This window comes from Drosophila suzukii, unplaced genomic scaffold (genome assembly GCF_043229965.1).
Source record: "Drosophila suzukii unplaced genomic scaffold, CBGP_Dsuzu_IsoJpt1.0 scf_10, whole genome shotgun sequence".
NCBI classification, from domain to species: domain Eukaryota; kingdom Metazoa; phylum Arthropoda; class Insecta; order Diptera; family Drosophilidae; genus Drosophila; species Drosophila suzukii.
Genome location: NW_027255897.1, coordinates 616532 through 630364, shown reverse-complemented (window position 1 = coordinate 630364; position 13833 = coordinate 616532). Strand labels below are relative to the sequence as shown.

Here is a 13833-nt window from a genome sequence, read left to right as displayed (position 1 = left end):
TTTTGCAGTAATGAGAGTGGTAAAAAATTATGAATCCGGTTGGGGTATGCGCATGTAAACCGCCGCTGCGTAGGCGTGAGTGGACCCGTAGCAGAAAGCGGATATCATTTCTAAGGTCCGGCGTGTACCGTACGCTGCGAGGTATTCGGATTTTGCTGATGTCCTCCAGATTGACACGAAACCTTTTCCATTTGTTAGCGATGGAACTGGGCACTGGGTCGTTCCATCCTAAGAAGTGCTTGCGTTCGTTCTCGGAATGTAGGTGTGCCATTGTGACTAGATTTGTTTGTTCTAGATTTGTAAGCTCTTGTTTTGTGCTGCTAAGATAGTGTGATCACCAGAAATAATATCGTCGACGTAGATTTCGTGCTTTAAGACCTCTTCCGCCAGTGGATAATTTTCGCGTTCATCTTCTGCAAGTTGTCGAACGACTCTGATGGCGATGAATGGTGTAGAAGCGGTACCGAAAAAAAAAATTGACAGCCAATATTCCTTGATGTTTCCATCCGCCGCCCGCCATAAAATCCGCTGGTACTGCGTGTCGTCTGGATGTACGTCGATGCAACGGTACATGCGCTGGATGTCGGCGGTGAAACATGACAGTATTGTGTCCAATTCAGCAACACTGCAGGGAGATCATTTTGTAGAGTGGGTCCTACGGACAATACATCGTTTAGGGATCGACCGCATTAGAAGAAAAATTCCGACCATACACAGCGTTTACTATTCCAAATCGACCATTATATCAATATAAGATTATGCCGTTTGTATTATGTAACGCGCCCCAAACCCTTTGTAGATTGATGAATCAGGTAATACCCGCTCACTTACGCACAAGAGTCTTCGTCTATTTGGATGACCTTTTGGTCCTATTGGATGACTTTGACTCTCATATGGTGTTACTCTGTACTCTGGCACAGAGTTGGAGTGTCTGGCGTTGATAAAAGGAATAAAGAAATTCCGTGCCTACATAGAAAGGAAAAAGTTCGGCGTTATCACAGATCACTCCTCTCTGCAATGGCTCATGCAGCAAAAAGATCTATCTGGTCGTCTTGCCAGATGGTCTATAAAATTTCAAGGGTTTTCGTTTTCCATAACATGTTACAAGGCTACGCAAACTGTTGTTGCAAACACTTCATCGAGAGTAAATGAGTCCGAAGTTAACGAGTTTGATAATTTGGGTCCGATAATAGATTTAACTGCAAAGGAATTTTTATCCTTTCAGTACACCGATCTTATAGAAAACATACGGAACAATCAAGAACGACTACCCGATCTCAAGGTAGTGGACAAATTTGTTTACAAGAGAACTGAAATCGCAACAGGAGACTCAAAGCAAGAACAAGAATCTTGGAAGCTATGGATTCCCAATGACTTGGTACCACATTTTGTATACCGAGCTCATGACGCTCCAAATGCTTCCCATTGCGGCATGGGAAAGCTTGTAGAGAAACTATGGCGTTACCTATTTTGGCCACGTTGGGTTACCGAAATTAGGGATTATGTTAGAAAGTGTTCTGTGTGTCTCGCTACCAAAAGTTCCAATACAGTTCTTCGACCGCCAATGGGAAAGCCAATGGAATCCTAGAGACCCTTTCAGAATCCGTACATGGACTCATTAGGGCCATATTGTAGATCTAAAGCCGGTAACACAGGCTTGTTAATAGTTGTAAACCATTATCCAAAGTTCCAGTTTCTCTATCCCTTAAAAAAGTTCACCTCCAATATGATTTGTGACTTTTTGCAAAGCCAGGTTTTTTTTACCTTCGGAGTTCCCGAAGTAATCTTAGCTGACAATGGTTCTCAGATTCGTTCTAGCCTGCTCCAAGCCTTTTTGACTAGATTCAGCGTTTCCCATAAGTGCACCGCAATTTACTCTCCGCAAGTAAACGCAAGCGAAAGATTAAATCGTTTAGTTCTAGCAGCGATTAGTGCGTATATAGGAGTCGATCGCACAAACTGGAATACAAATCTAATCGAAAACAATGGTGCGCTTCGTTCTGCAATACACCGTAGTACAGTCTATTCGTCATATTTTTTACGAGCTTGTGAACGTCCGCGGAAATTAGATCTGTAGATTGACGACACGAGTATTGACGATCGAGATTCCTTGAAAATTGCCATCAAAAAAAAGCTAAAGAATCGGAGGCGAGGTCGCATGACAATAACGCCAAAGTCTATAATTTGAGATGTAACGCATCTAAGAAGTTTAGTGCAAATCTTGCAAATGTGTTCATCAAATCAAAAGTCAAACGTTAGGTAGGCTCTTCTAATTACGAGGTGAATCAGGAAAAATCAAAAAAATAAAGAAAATATGAAAAAAAAATAAAGAAAGAGGCAGACTTCTCAGTTAATAACATCTCACATGTCTCATGCGCTGTATTAACTGACGTGTAGTATCCAGCCTTACAGCAAGCAGCTTTAAGCAAGACGTTTTCCTTCTAAACAGAAAAATTTTTTTTATCTTCCTCTCCTTGGACTTTCCTCTTTGTCGTTCAGAAGATAACACCGACAAGAGACAGCACGGTTCAGAACATTCCAAATCTCGCTGCTAACACACACGACGATTCAAATCAAATCCCGTTAGGACTCTGCTACACCGAAACCTCGTGGCGAATCGAATGATCTGGTCAGAACCAAATTTTCGCAGACGTGCGTCTATTGAAGTCACATTTTGTTGGTACATTCCGCTTGTTCTCAGCGACATAAGTACACCAAATCAAGAGAATTACCTAATTGTGCATCGAACAAGCTTAAATCATTGTGCCAAGAGGAAAAAACCAAACATATAAGCCGACGGTTAGTCTGGCCGACTCTTTTTATTCTGCCTTACCGGAGAGCTTTACGATCACGGTGATTACCAAAATTAAGTTTCGGTGAAGCCGTAGTAATTTGTGCGAGATTTAGAAAAGTTCCCGGCCAGCCGGCAAGCCAGCTTTGCGCTGCTAACGTGCTGCACTGCCGCTGCTGACGCCTGGAAATTTCTATGCGTTCGATGGTGAATTGTGACGGTTACCACTAAGCCCGTGTGGCATAACCTGCGAACCACGAGGTTAGACCACATTCCTTGTTGCAAGGCCAGCCCAAGTACAGGGTACTCCCCCTGAAGGGAGAACAAGCTACTTAGTAGTAACAATTCATTTATAGTACAGGGGGTACTGCTTACCAGCACTTGTTTTATTGGGAGATATAAATACTGAGGACGGTGGCACCAACATAACAACCACGTGCGAGTCATCACTGCTTACTGCAGATCGGTCCGAGTTCAGGTTCAGCCTAGCGCGCCGCTCGGTGGCGCTTTCGACATAACCAGGTGCGAGTCATCACTGCCTACTGCAGATCGGTCCTTGGTGGCGCTTTCAATCCATCCACGTGCGATTTATAACCTACAGCGAGTTTCATTCTAAATCGGCACCTCGGACTGGACCCAATGAATGATGATCAGGATAAGTTCTAAAAACTCATGATTACCACATAGCAAAATATTTACATACCATCGCCTTAAGCAAATCAGCCCTTTTACTCTAAGCCTAAAACGTCCATTCAGACACCGTTCGGATAATTGATCCGCACACATTACGCTAATTTCAGTAATGTTAATTCATTTAGAATGTAAGAATCCCCTCAAATCCAGCTAGATCAGTGGGCCCAGTGAAAAGTAGCTAGGAAGAAAAGTACATCATGCCACAAATGTATCACAACCAATAGTGGAAAAGGGAATTCCTTTGGGGCAACACGAAAGGAATATTGCCATGGTGGGAGGGTTTAGAGGAGAATGTGATAGCGACATCTAATTCACATACTAAACGGCCTCTTCTACCTAACAATATTTAGAGACCCACCTTTTCCTAATTTAGTCGGCCAGTAGTATAGCTCCCGAATGTGCACTTATCTTATTATGCAAGCGTGCTAAGGGAAAGAAGAGATAGAAAAGAGCCCCGACAATTCCGACGAGCGAACCGTAGAGCGATATATAGTGCATATAACTATATCTTCCGAGACCCAGATGTGTGGTTGTAGTCGTGCCGAATACAACAAAAGCAAGTGCATGCTACAAGTAGGAGTGGACGACAGGGAGGAACCCGAATTGTTGAGGGAAGAGGTGGAGGCCATAGCTAGCGGTTCCATAAACAAATCAATTATTTGCTGGAATTGCCAGAGGAAGGGTCAGATGTACAATCAGTGTGGAATAGAGCAGAAGGCGCTTTTCCGCTACACTTGTGGGCTAGCCAACACGGTCACGCCGAAATGTGCCAAATGTAGCCACGGAAACACCTCACGGAACGATAAGGTAGCGGGAAGCACGCGTAGATCCCGTGGAGAATCCGAAAAAGCAGTAAGGAAAATCGCATCGAGCACTGAGTACCTGCCAGCAGAAGAAGCTACACCTGACAGGGCATATCTATCGTTCCAGGAACGACTTCGCCGATACAAGGAAATTAGAGATCGCATATTCAATGAAAATCCACTAGAAGCAATTACTCTAATAACAAAGAAGGTAAAGAAAACAAGAGAACGGTTTAGAAAAAGGCGACAAATAAAACGAGAAGTCCAGCAATCCTTAGCAGCCATAGGAAGAGAAACCAAAACAGACCTGCGTCCGTATGCAATGGTATAAATGGCAGGAACTACAAGGGTTGTTGGATTCTGGGACGTCGGTCAGTTTATTGGGCAAGGGCTGCAGGGAACTGTAAGAGAAAATGCAAATCCCTTTTCTACCGTACCATGTAACGGTGCAGACCGTGAATGTCCTTTTCTCGAACAAGAGATTTATCTAGGAATCGATTTTTGGCGAGAATTTGGAATATCACCACAAATGTTAAGCCTCGGGGAAATAACGCCGGAGAAGGATGGGTAGCAAAAGAAAATAGAGTTTTGGAGATCGGAAAGTCCTTTCTATCCTGTGAAGTGCACGGCCTTGGAAGGACAATCATAATGAAAAACATAATTGAGCTGGTAAACTGGGCAGTTCCGGTAAAATACCGTCATTATCCGGTGTCTCCTGCAGTAAAAAAATTGATTTATGAGGAGATAGACGAAATGTTACGCCTGGGGGCAATAGATAAGAGAGACAGCGCTTGGAGAAATACCATTACCCTGGTAAGGAAGCCAGGTAAAAATAGTCTCTGCTTGGATGCGAGGAAACTAAAAGAACTGAAATTGATTAGTTTCGTCAGTACCTGTCGATTGACCCCAAAAAAAGGTACTCGACTATAGCGTCCTCCCTTGTTTTTGTTTTAAAGAGCTCCGATAACTGGGAATTATCATAGGCAAGGGAGTTCTAAAAACCGATCCAGGTGGAAGCCATCAAAAACATGCCGGTGCCGATAAGTAGAAGGAAGTTTGACGGTTTTTAGGATCATCTGAATGGTGTCGCAGATTCATCAGAAATTTAGCGGAGCTGGCGGCACCCCCGACGGACACCCTGAAAAAAGGGCAGAAGTTCTTTTCTCAAAAGCTGAACCCAAGGCATGCGAATTACAGCGTTACTGAAAAGCAGTGCTTTGCTGCTGTCTTGACAGTGAAACGTTTCCGGACGTATATAGAGATTATGCCATTTACAGTCATAACGGATCACTGTAGCCTAAAATGGCTTGTCTCTCAAGGATCTGAGTGGCAGGCTTGCAAGATGGTCCTACAAGCTTCAGCGTTTGACTTCCTCATTAAGCACCGCAAGGGCTCAGAAAATGTCGTGGCACATATGCTTTCTCGGGTAGTAGAGGAAGTGGAGGTTGAGGATAATGACGGAATCCTGGGCTTTGAGATGACAGAGTTTGAATCACCTGAATACAAGGAATTACGGGAGGATGTCGAGGCCAATAAGGATAAGTTACCGGACGTGAGGGTAGTCGACGGACTTATATTCAAACGGACGCAACGGACTCTAGCCGTAGAGTCCTTGAAGATAGACTTAGCAGCAGCATTAGTCCTGGTGAATGCGGACTTCAAGAGATATTTCTTCATTCAGTACAATGGGAGTTGGAGTTGGAGTCGGGCGATGCTTTTCCGTCGAGACGAAGACGGACAGAACAGCGGATTGTTTTTAGGCGAAGATGAATACATATCAGGTGAACTACACCGTAACCGATAAAGAGTGTCTGGCCGCTCTCCTGGCTGTTCGCAAGTTCCGGCCGAATGTTGAGGGGATGCCATTCACCTGCATCACTGATCACGCGAGCTTTAAGTGGCTCATGTCCATGAATGATCTTTCGGGACGGTTGGTCCGGTGGTTACAGCCTCAAAGATTCCACTTCAACATCGAGCACCATGAAGGAAGCGAAAATGTCGTGGCAGACACACTCTCACGGTGCGTGGAAGAGCTACCGGATCCAACGGAGTTGTTTGGTTTCAAAACCACCGAATTCACTGGGGAAGAATACCGGGAGTTAGTGATAGATGTGGAGCAGAATTTGGCAAACTTACTAAAGAGTCGAAACCACCCAATTAACATATCCTTTGCGGATCTTCCAGAGATTGAGGAATCTCTTTGCAACGCGATTCACTCGGCCACAGGAGAAGCGCCCTTCTTCACTTTGTTCGGACATCAAGTCCGAAAGAATCTAGAGACAGCATATGAGCCAACGGAATGACCAACGGACTCGAACCTTCTTGGTCAAGCCACAAGAACAACGTCGGTAGGTCCGTCCGAGCATTAAGAATCCGGTTGCACCGCGCCACCCCGGTGGCCCTGCAAGACACGCGAATCGCTCCCCACATTTGGTTACCTTGAGCTCAACTTATCTCCACCTGGTTCCCACCACCGTTTTCAGAAGGTCCAGCGACGGGCGGCGACCCTTACTGCGGCCTTTATATTTACCCTCCATCCAATTATTGTTCGGTCGTTGAGCGGTCAACCAGTAATCATGCCATGGCAGCGAAAGAAAACAATCAAATCAACCAATTCTTTTTGTAACAGAGAAAGTAATGCTTGTGAATTGATGCGGATTTATCGTCTGCGGTCCCGATTTGACCCCTTATTCAGTTTCCTTGAGTCTAAATTTGGTCACAGATATACCTGTTCCTTAGCACCTCCCCTCTTAACGCTCGGAGCTCCTCAGGATCAGGCGACCTATCCTCTTTGTGGCAATTTCTCCACATGGGTTTATGCTAAGCGTTCAACTTATCAGGCGTCTGTAGTTGTCCCTCAACCCCCTGCCTTGATTTCTAAAATAAGAAACAAGGAAGAACGCAATAGTCGAGTACCTTGACTATCAGATACGCGTTACTCAGCTAGAGGCACCAAAGGAAAATGGAAATATGCAAGCAGCAAAGCGAGATTGAAGTGCGCCACCTACCGGCGGTGGACAGATTTAAGCGTTATGGGCGTTAGAGGGGGCGTGGCAATTTTTTTTTGATCAATCGATAGGTAATGACGAGACCAACACATTTCAGTTAAAATTTGTTATCTAGCATGAAAATTGTGGGCGTCACAGGTTTGGGCTGTTTGTGGGCGTTAGAGTGGGCGTGCTATATTCGCGTAACAAACTTGCGCTGCGTACAAGGCTACGGAATCTAAATCTGAGATCCTAATTCTCTATCCTTGATAGTTTTCGAGATATCAACGTTCATTTTAACGATTTTTTGAAGTTTGTGTGCGGTTTGTAAGCGTTAAAGTGGCAAACTTTTTTTTGGTCAATCAATAGGTATTGATGAGAACAATACATTTCAGCTAAGATTTTTATTCTAGCATCAAAACTGTAGGAGCCACAGTTTTGGGCGGTTTGTGGGCGTTAAAGTGGGCGTGGCATATTGCTGAAACAAACTTGCGCTGCGTAAGAAGCTCAGGAATCTGCATGGCAAATCTCGATAGCCCAGCTCTTATAGTTTCCGAGATCTCAGCGTTCATCCGGACGGACGGACAGAGGGACAGTCGGACGGTTACATACTTTCCGACGAATCTAGTATACCCTTTTACTCTACGAGTAACGGGTATAAAAAACAGTGGTCAAATTGCATCGTGTGTCGGCCAAGGATGTATTAAGGTTTAGGACAAATTTATAGATAACATATATTAATTTTACACTTACTAAACTAAGCGTAATGGGGGAGATGGAGCAGCTGTAGACCCCCTGGTGTAGAATAAAAACGAATTATTTCCCGATTTGATTGGACTGTATTTCAATGATTAAATTTGTTACAATTTTTGTGTGTCCGACGCTTTCAGTTTTAGTTTTTACACTAAGTCCTAATAAATCTTTAAAGTGTGACGCAGCACAAAATTATATTAAAAAGGGCAAAGTTAGTATTTCATATACCAAAGATAGAATAAGATTCAAAATTAAATAACGGCTGTAATACGTTCATCAAATCCAGGGCGCCCTGAAACAATGTTTCAAAATTAGGCCATACATATAACTTGTTGATGGGCTGCGTCATATCTCCAGTAGACGTCTTAAGTTTTACAGCGCGTACAAGTCCATCTGGTCCAGGATGAGTTTCCACTATACGGGCTAGTATCCAAACTGCTGGAGGGAGATTTGAGTCGTTGACGAGGACTATATTATCTACTGCGATGTTGCGTTCCTTGTTGCTCCACTTTCCACGTTGCTGTAGGGATGTCAAATACTCTTGATGCCAGCGTTTCCAAAACCCTTGATACATCGATTGCAAGTGCTGCCAATAGTCCAGACGATTGATCGGCAAATGAGTCAGATCTCGCTCTGGAACAGTTGTGAATGGGCGTCCAATTAAGAAGTGTGCCGGAGACAAGTAGGTAAGGTCAGTGTCAGGTGTGTAGCATAACGGTCGCGAGTTTACCACTGCACTGATCTGAGCGATCAGAGTTTGCATTTGTTCAAAGGTAAGAACCGTTTTTCCCATTACTCGACGCAGTTGTAATTTAACGGAACGTACTGATGACTCCCACTTCCCTCCCAATGTGGCGAATGGGGAGGTATAAAACTCCATTTGATTCTATCATTGGCCAGCGATTGTGTTAGATTGCGTTGATGCTCCTGCGAAGATAAAAATAGCTGAATCTCATCTAAGGCCCGTTTGTCACCAACAAAATTCGTCCCGTTGTCGCTGAAGATTTGTGAGCATTTTCCTCTAAGAGACATGAAACGCCGAAGACATGCCAGGAATGTGTCTGTGCTAAGATCGGTGGCCAGTTCCAAATGTATGGCTGATGTTACTAGGCAAACAAAGAGGCATATGTAGCCCTTAGTTTTTCGGGGACTGCGCCCTCTCCATTCCTTTAGTATAAATGGACCAGCGTAGTCATAGCCTGAGTGCTGAAAGGGTAAAGCTTTTGTTATACGGATGCTTGGTAGATCGGCCATGAATTGGTGCTCCGTGAGTTTACGTTGGCGGAAATATTTGATGCAGTTGTGAACCAGATTTCTTATCAGATTGCGCGCACCAAAGATCCAGTACTTTTGACGAACAATTACAAATTGGCAATTGTGAGTTGTCCAGTCGTCCACCAACTCAAAGAAGGCCATCTTTGCAGGTAATCGGCGAGAACTTCACCAACTGGGAGCGTCTGTGAAGTGGCTTGTTTTCCGTCAGTAGCTTGCGGTCTTCTAAAAAAATTTTCTGAGCCTCTTGCAGGCAAAGAATGCGAGCAGGCCGAATCTCCTCAAAGGTGAGAATCTTTCCATATGCCAGCGTTACAGATTTAATGGCCTTGGTCTTTTGGATGAAGCGTAAGGCGTACGCTACAACGCGTACTAGCTTTGTCCAGGACGAGACGCGTTGAGTCGAAGCTTCGATTGGTGACAATGAGCAGCTTTCCTGTGCGGTTAATCCGGTGGTCTTCACTTCTTCTCCGCCATGGTTTTCTAAAAGGGAAGAACATAACTTCTTAGAGGTCAACTCTACCGCAAGCCTTTCTAAATCTTGTAGCCATGAAAGTCCCATCCACCATAAGTCAAAATGGAGAAGGTCCGAAGCAAGCATTCCTCGTGTGGCGCAGTCCGCCAAACTCTCTTTTATGCGCGGTAAGGCTTCGAGTATTTCTGAGGTTCTATTGGCTACAAATGTTTTAAGCTTAGATGGTGGATGTGAAAGCCAGGCCAAGACTATGGTTGAGTCACACAATGCATGTACTTCAATATCCTTGTGTTGTGGCGCAGCCTTGTCTGATAAGAACAGTCGGCTCAGTAGCAAAGCACCACACAGTTCAAGACGATACTGAATACGGTGCCATTTGCTCGAACCACTCTGCTATATTATAGATGACTGCGGAATATGCCTTGATGGAGACATCTGAAAATCCATGCAGTTCGAAGTGGAACAATTCTTGGAACAGAATTTTAAACTGCACTACCACTGGCGACAGAATACCCAGCGGGTCAAAAATGCGTGCAACATCTGACAGCACTTGGCGTTTGGTGTTGTGCGGATTTGTTGTAAGGCAAACTTTGTAGGATAACATATCCTCTTCTGGATCCCAATGAATGCCAAGAACCTTTGCTGTACAATTGGATCCTTTGCCTTGTAGCGAGAGATCTGTCAGCGACACAAGATGAATTGGAAACCCATTTACCAAGTTCCATGCCTGCACATTTAATCAACTGGATCAACTCATTTTGATTGCGAATGAGCTCCTCCTCGGTATGTGCTCCCGTCAGTACGTCGTCCACATAAAACTGCTCCTTCAAGATCTTTGCAGCGGTAGGAAAGTCGTGTTGATGGTCGTGAGCTAACTGATCCAGGACCCTCACTGCCAAAAATGGAGCTCAGGATTTTCCGTATGTTACCGTGGACAGTTCATAGTGTTTTATAGGAGTCGTTTCATCTTCTCTTCAAACAATTCGCTGATAGCCACAATGGTTGGCAGCCACCCAGATTTGTCGATACATTTTGACAATATCTGCTGAGAAAACGAACTAGAACATTCTGAAACGCATGCAAATCGAGAAAAGGTTTCGTAGAATGCTGGGCCCAATGTGCAGATCTTCGTTTAAGGACCGTCCATTCGTGTTCTTGAATGAGCCGTCAAATACGACCCGTAATTTTTGGGTAATTTCAGGATGATGTGGCAAGTAAAAGCTCGGCCCTTTGTCAATGTCTTCTGGCGACAGTTCTCGCATGTGGCCCAACTGAAGTTAATCTCGCATAAACTGCACGTACTGTGAATGCAGATTGGGGTCTTTCTTTAGGCGGCGCTCTACACCCCTGAATCTTGTTAACGCTCCCTGTAAAGTATCCGAAAACTGTTCCTTGCAGTTTTTGAAAGGAAGTTCGACGACGTAGCGCCTTTTAGAGTCCCGAGTATGCGTCTTCACAAAGTGCTGTTCAACTACATCGTCCTCTGGTTTCCCAAGGAATTCCTGGTTGACATCCTCCAGCTCCCAAAAGCGCCGCAGCGATTCGTCAATGTCAATAGCCATGTGCATTGTTGTTGTAGATGAACATCCAGTAGTAACAATAGATGTTATGACCCATCCAAATATGGTCGAAATGGCGATGATGTTTCCCTGGTTGTCGAACATCTTTTGTCCGGTGAGCACGGTCAAATCGTAGTCGCTGCCCAGGAGAAAATCAACTGGCGCCAACGACTGATAGTCAGAATCCGCAAGCTCAAAGCCAGCGAACGCCTTGAGTGCTGAGGCGGCGATATCGTGTCTTGCCAACGTGGAGGTAATTTTGCTGAGTACGTGAGCACGTACCTTCATTGTGTGATCTGAGATCCTTGACCTCAAGTCCAGTGTGCTGAAGCCTCTAGTAGTCTCAGCTTTGATTGACGAGATTCCGGTCACCAAAATTCGTGACGGTGAGCGTACCAGTCCGAGTGCCTGTACGCACCGCTCGGAGATGTACGACAGTTCCGAACCACTGTCCAAAAGCACCCGGCAGGAAATGTGCGATACTGTTGCGCTTTAAACAAACACTAGAGCTGTTGGCAATGCACTTTCTCGTAGCTCTTGTGGCTGTGTTGCGATTGTTGATCCGTTGCACAAGGATTCAGCTGTGGGAGCCATTTGTGCCCGTGCGATATGGCTGATTGTGGCCGTAGCATCTTCGGGATCGCTTGGGATGTGCCTTTCATCATCTCGTGAGTAAGTCAAAGTGACAGCGGCTTGCGAATTAAGAATATCTGCATGTAGCAGAGAGTGATGACGATTATGGCAAAACTTGCATGTGAATTTGGATTAACACTTTCGCGACACATGCCCAGGCTTAAGGCAGTTAAAACACAGGGATTTAGCCTTTACAAATGTGCGTCTCTGCTCGACTGACAATTCATCAAACTTTGAGCAGGCGTAAATCTTGTGCTCCTTGGAGTTACACTTCACACAAGTATTTGCTTCCATTCATACAAAAGCGTGTGACGATCGCTTTGTCTTGCCATGTTGTGGGCCAACCTTGGAGTCTATGTCTGACTCCCTTTTGCTGAGCTCGAATTCCTCGCAACGTCGGTCTAAAAACTTTAGTAGATCATCCACAGACGGAGATTCCAGTTCCCGGCTTCCTTCAATCCACTTGCGACGGGTTTCAGCATCGATCTTGGCTAGGATTAAGTGTATAATCCAGCAGTCGCTATTAGTTTGCCCTGCTGCATCCAGGCCGCTTACAATTTCGGTGGCTCCGTCCGTCACCTTCCGCTGAACTGTTACATCTGCTCTGGCGTTCGAAGGTAAGTTAACAAATGTCTCCAGCAGAGTGTTAACAATGTGACGTAGTCTATTGTACCGGTTAATTAGGCAAGCTCAAGCAACATCGTAAGCTGCATCCGTTATTGGCATATGCCTTATCAAGTCAGCTGCTTCTACACTGATGTACGTTTTCAAGTAGTGCAACTTTTGTATTTCTGTCAAATGCTGCTTGCTATGGACCGTACTCTCGAAGATGTTTTTAAAGGCTGGCCACTCCTAGTAGTCGCCAGTGAACAGCTTGATGTGGATTCTCGGCAGTTCATTATGCATTACATTTGGTGCCCAGTTTAAAAGCGTTGCTTGTTGCTCAGCCAAACGCTCATTGAGCTGCTGTTGTTGTTCCAGAAAACGAACTAGGTTCGCATTGATGCGGCCTCATCAGGGTTGCCAGGTTGTCTGAAGTTGTTGCCTTCTCTTTCATTCTCCTGAGATTCTTCACAGGTGCGTATGAGGTTGCGAAATAATGTGGTCGCTTGTAAGTTCTTGTCCTCGTACCTTTCGTTGTCGATGGCTGGATCGACGTACCCTTCTTCTTCGTCAAAAGGGCCATTTGGTCGCTCATTCCATACGATGTTGAGCCTTTCCAATGAAACTTGTATTTCATCAAGCTCCCATTTTGATCCCGCACGTGGATCTTGAGACGCCGTTAGCAAACGCGTAATGCTTGCTTTCACACGACTTCTAGCTGCCTTCAAAAGTTTAAGCTGATCCATGTTTATCAGTAACTAAATTTGGCTAGAAGGACCAAAGATATTGTGTAGAATAAAAACGTTTTATTTCCCTATTTGAGTGGATTGTTTTTTAATGTAAATTTGTCACATTTTTTGTGTGTCCGATGCTTTTAGGGGGGTGCTCCGCCCTGAGGAATGGCCGAGCTGGTCGGTGCAGTCCCAAACAAAATATAGCAGTTCCGCAACAAAACAAATGTAAGAGATACATGTATGCTTAATATAAATTATATTTTAATGCTTTAGGTGCCGGTTTTTCTTAAGAGTGCCTAAGGTACAAAAGGGATGCCGAAATTTTAAGAAATTTAGCATTTTTATTGGAGATTGGAAACTAAAAGCGAGAACGATTTATGATTGAATCCATGAACGATTCATCAAGAAATCGAGATCCATTCGATGTTGAAACCGAGAAAGATTTTTTGTTGAAGCCCAGAAGACTTCATCTCTATATCGAGAACACACATTCTCAAAAGCCATTTGCAAACCAAACAGACTTCGATCGA

The 13833-nt window shown here is 44.6% G+C and overlaps 1 protein-coding gene across 1 annotated transcript; it reads right to left on the bottom strand.

Moving 5' to 3' along the window:
• Positions 1-11051: 11051 nt before the first annotated feature.
• Positions 11052-11621, bottom strand: LOC139354585 (uncharacterized). The gene has a single exon (XM_070998845.1). The coding sequence runs from the start codon at positions 11619-11621 to the stop codon at positions 11052-11054; it is 570 nt and encodes a 189-aa protein (XP_070854946.1).
• Between the last annotated feature and the right edge of the window lie 2212 nt (positions 11622-13833).

What these genes read in the sequence shown, in the direction of transcription:
- LOC139354585 (XM_070998845.1), bottom strand. Translation starts at nt 11,621, where the DNA reads ATGAAGGTACGTGCTCACGTACTCAGCAAAATTACCTCCACGTTGGCA.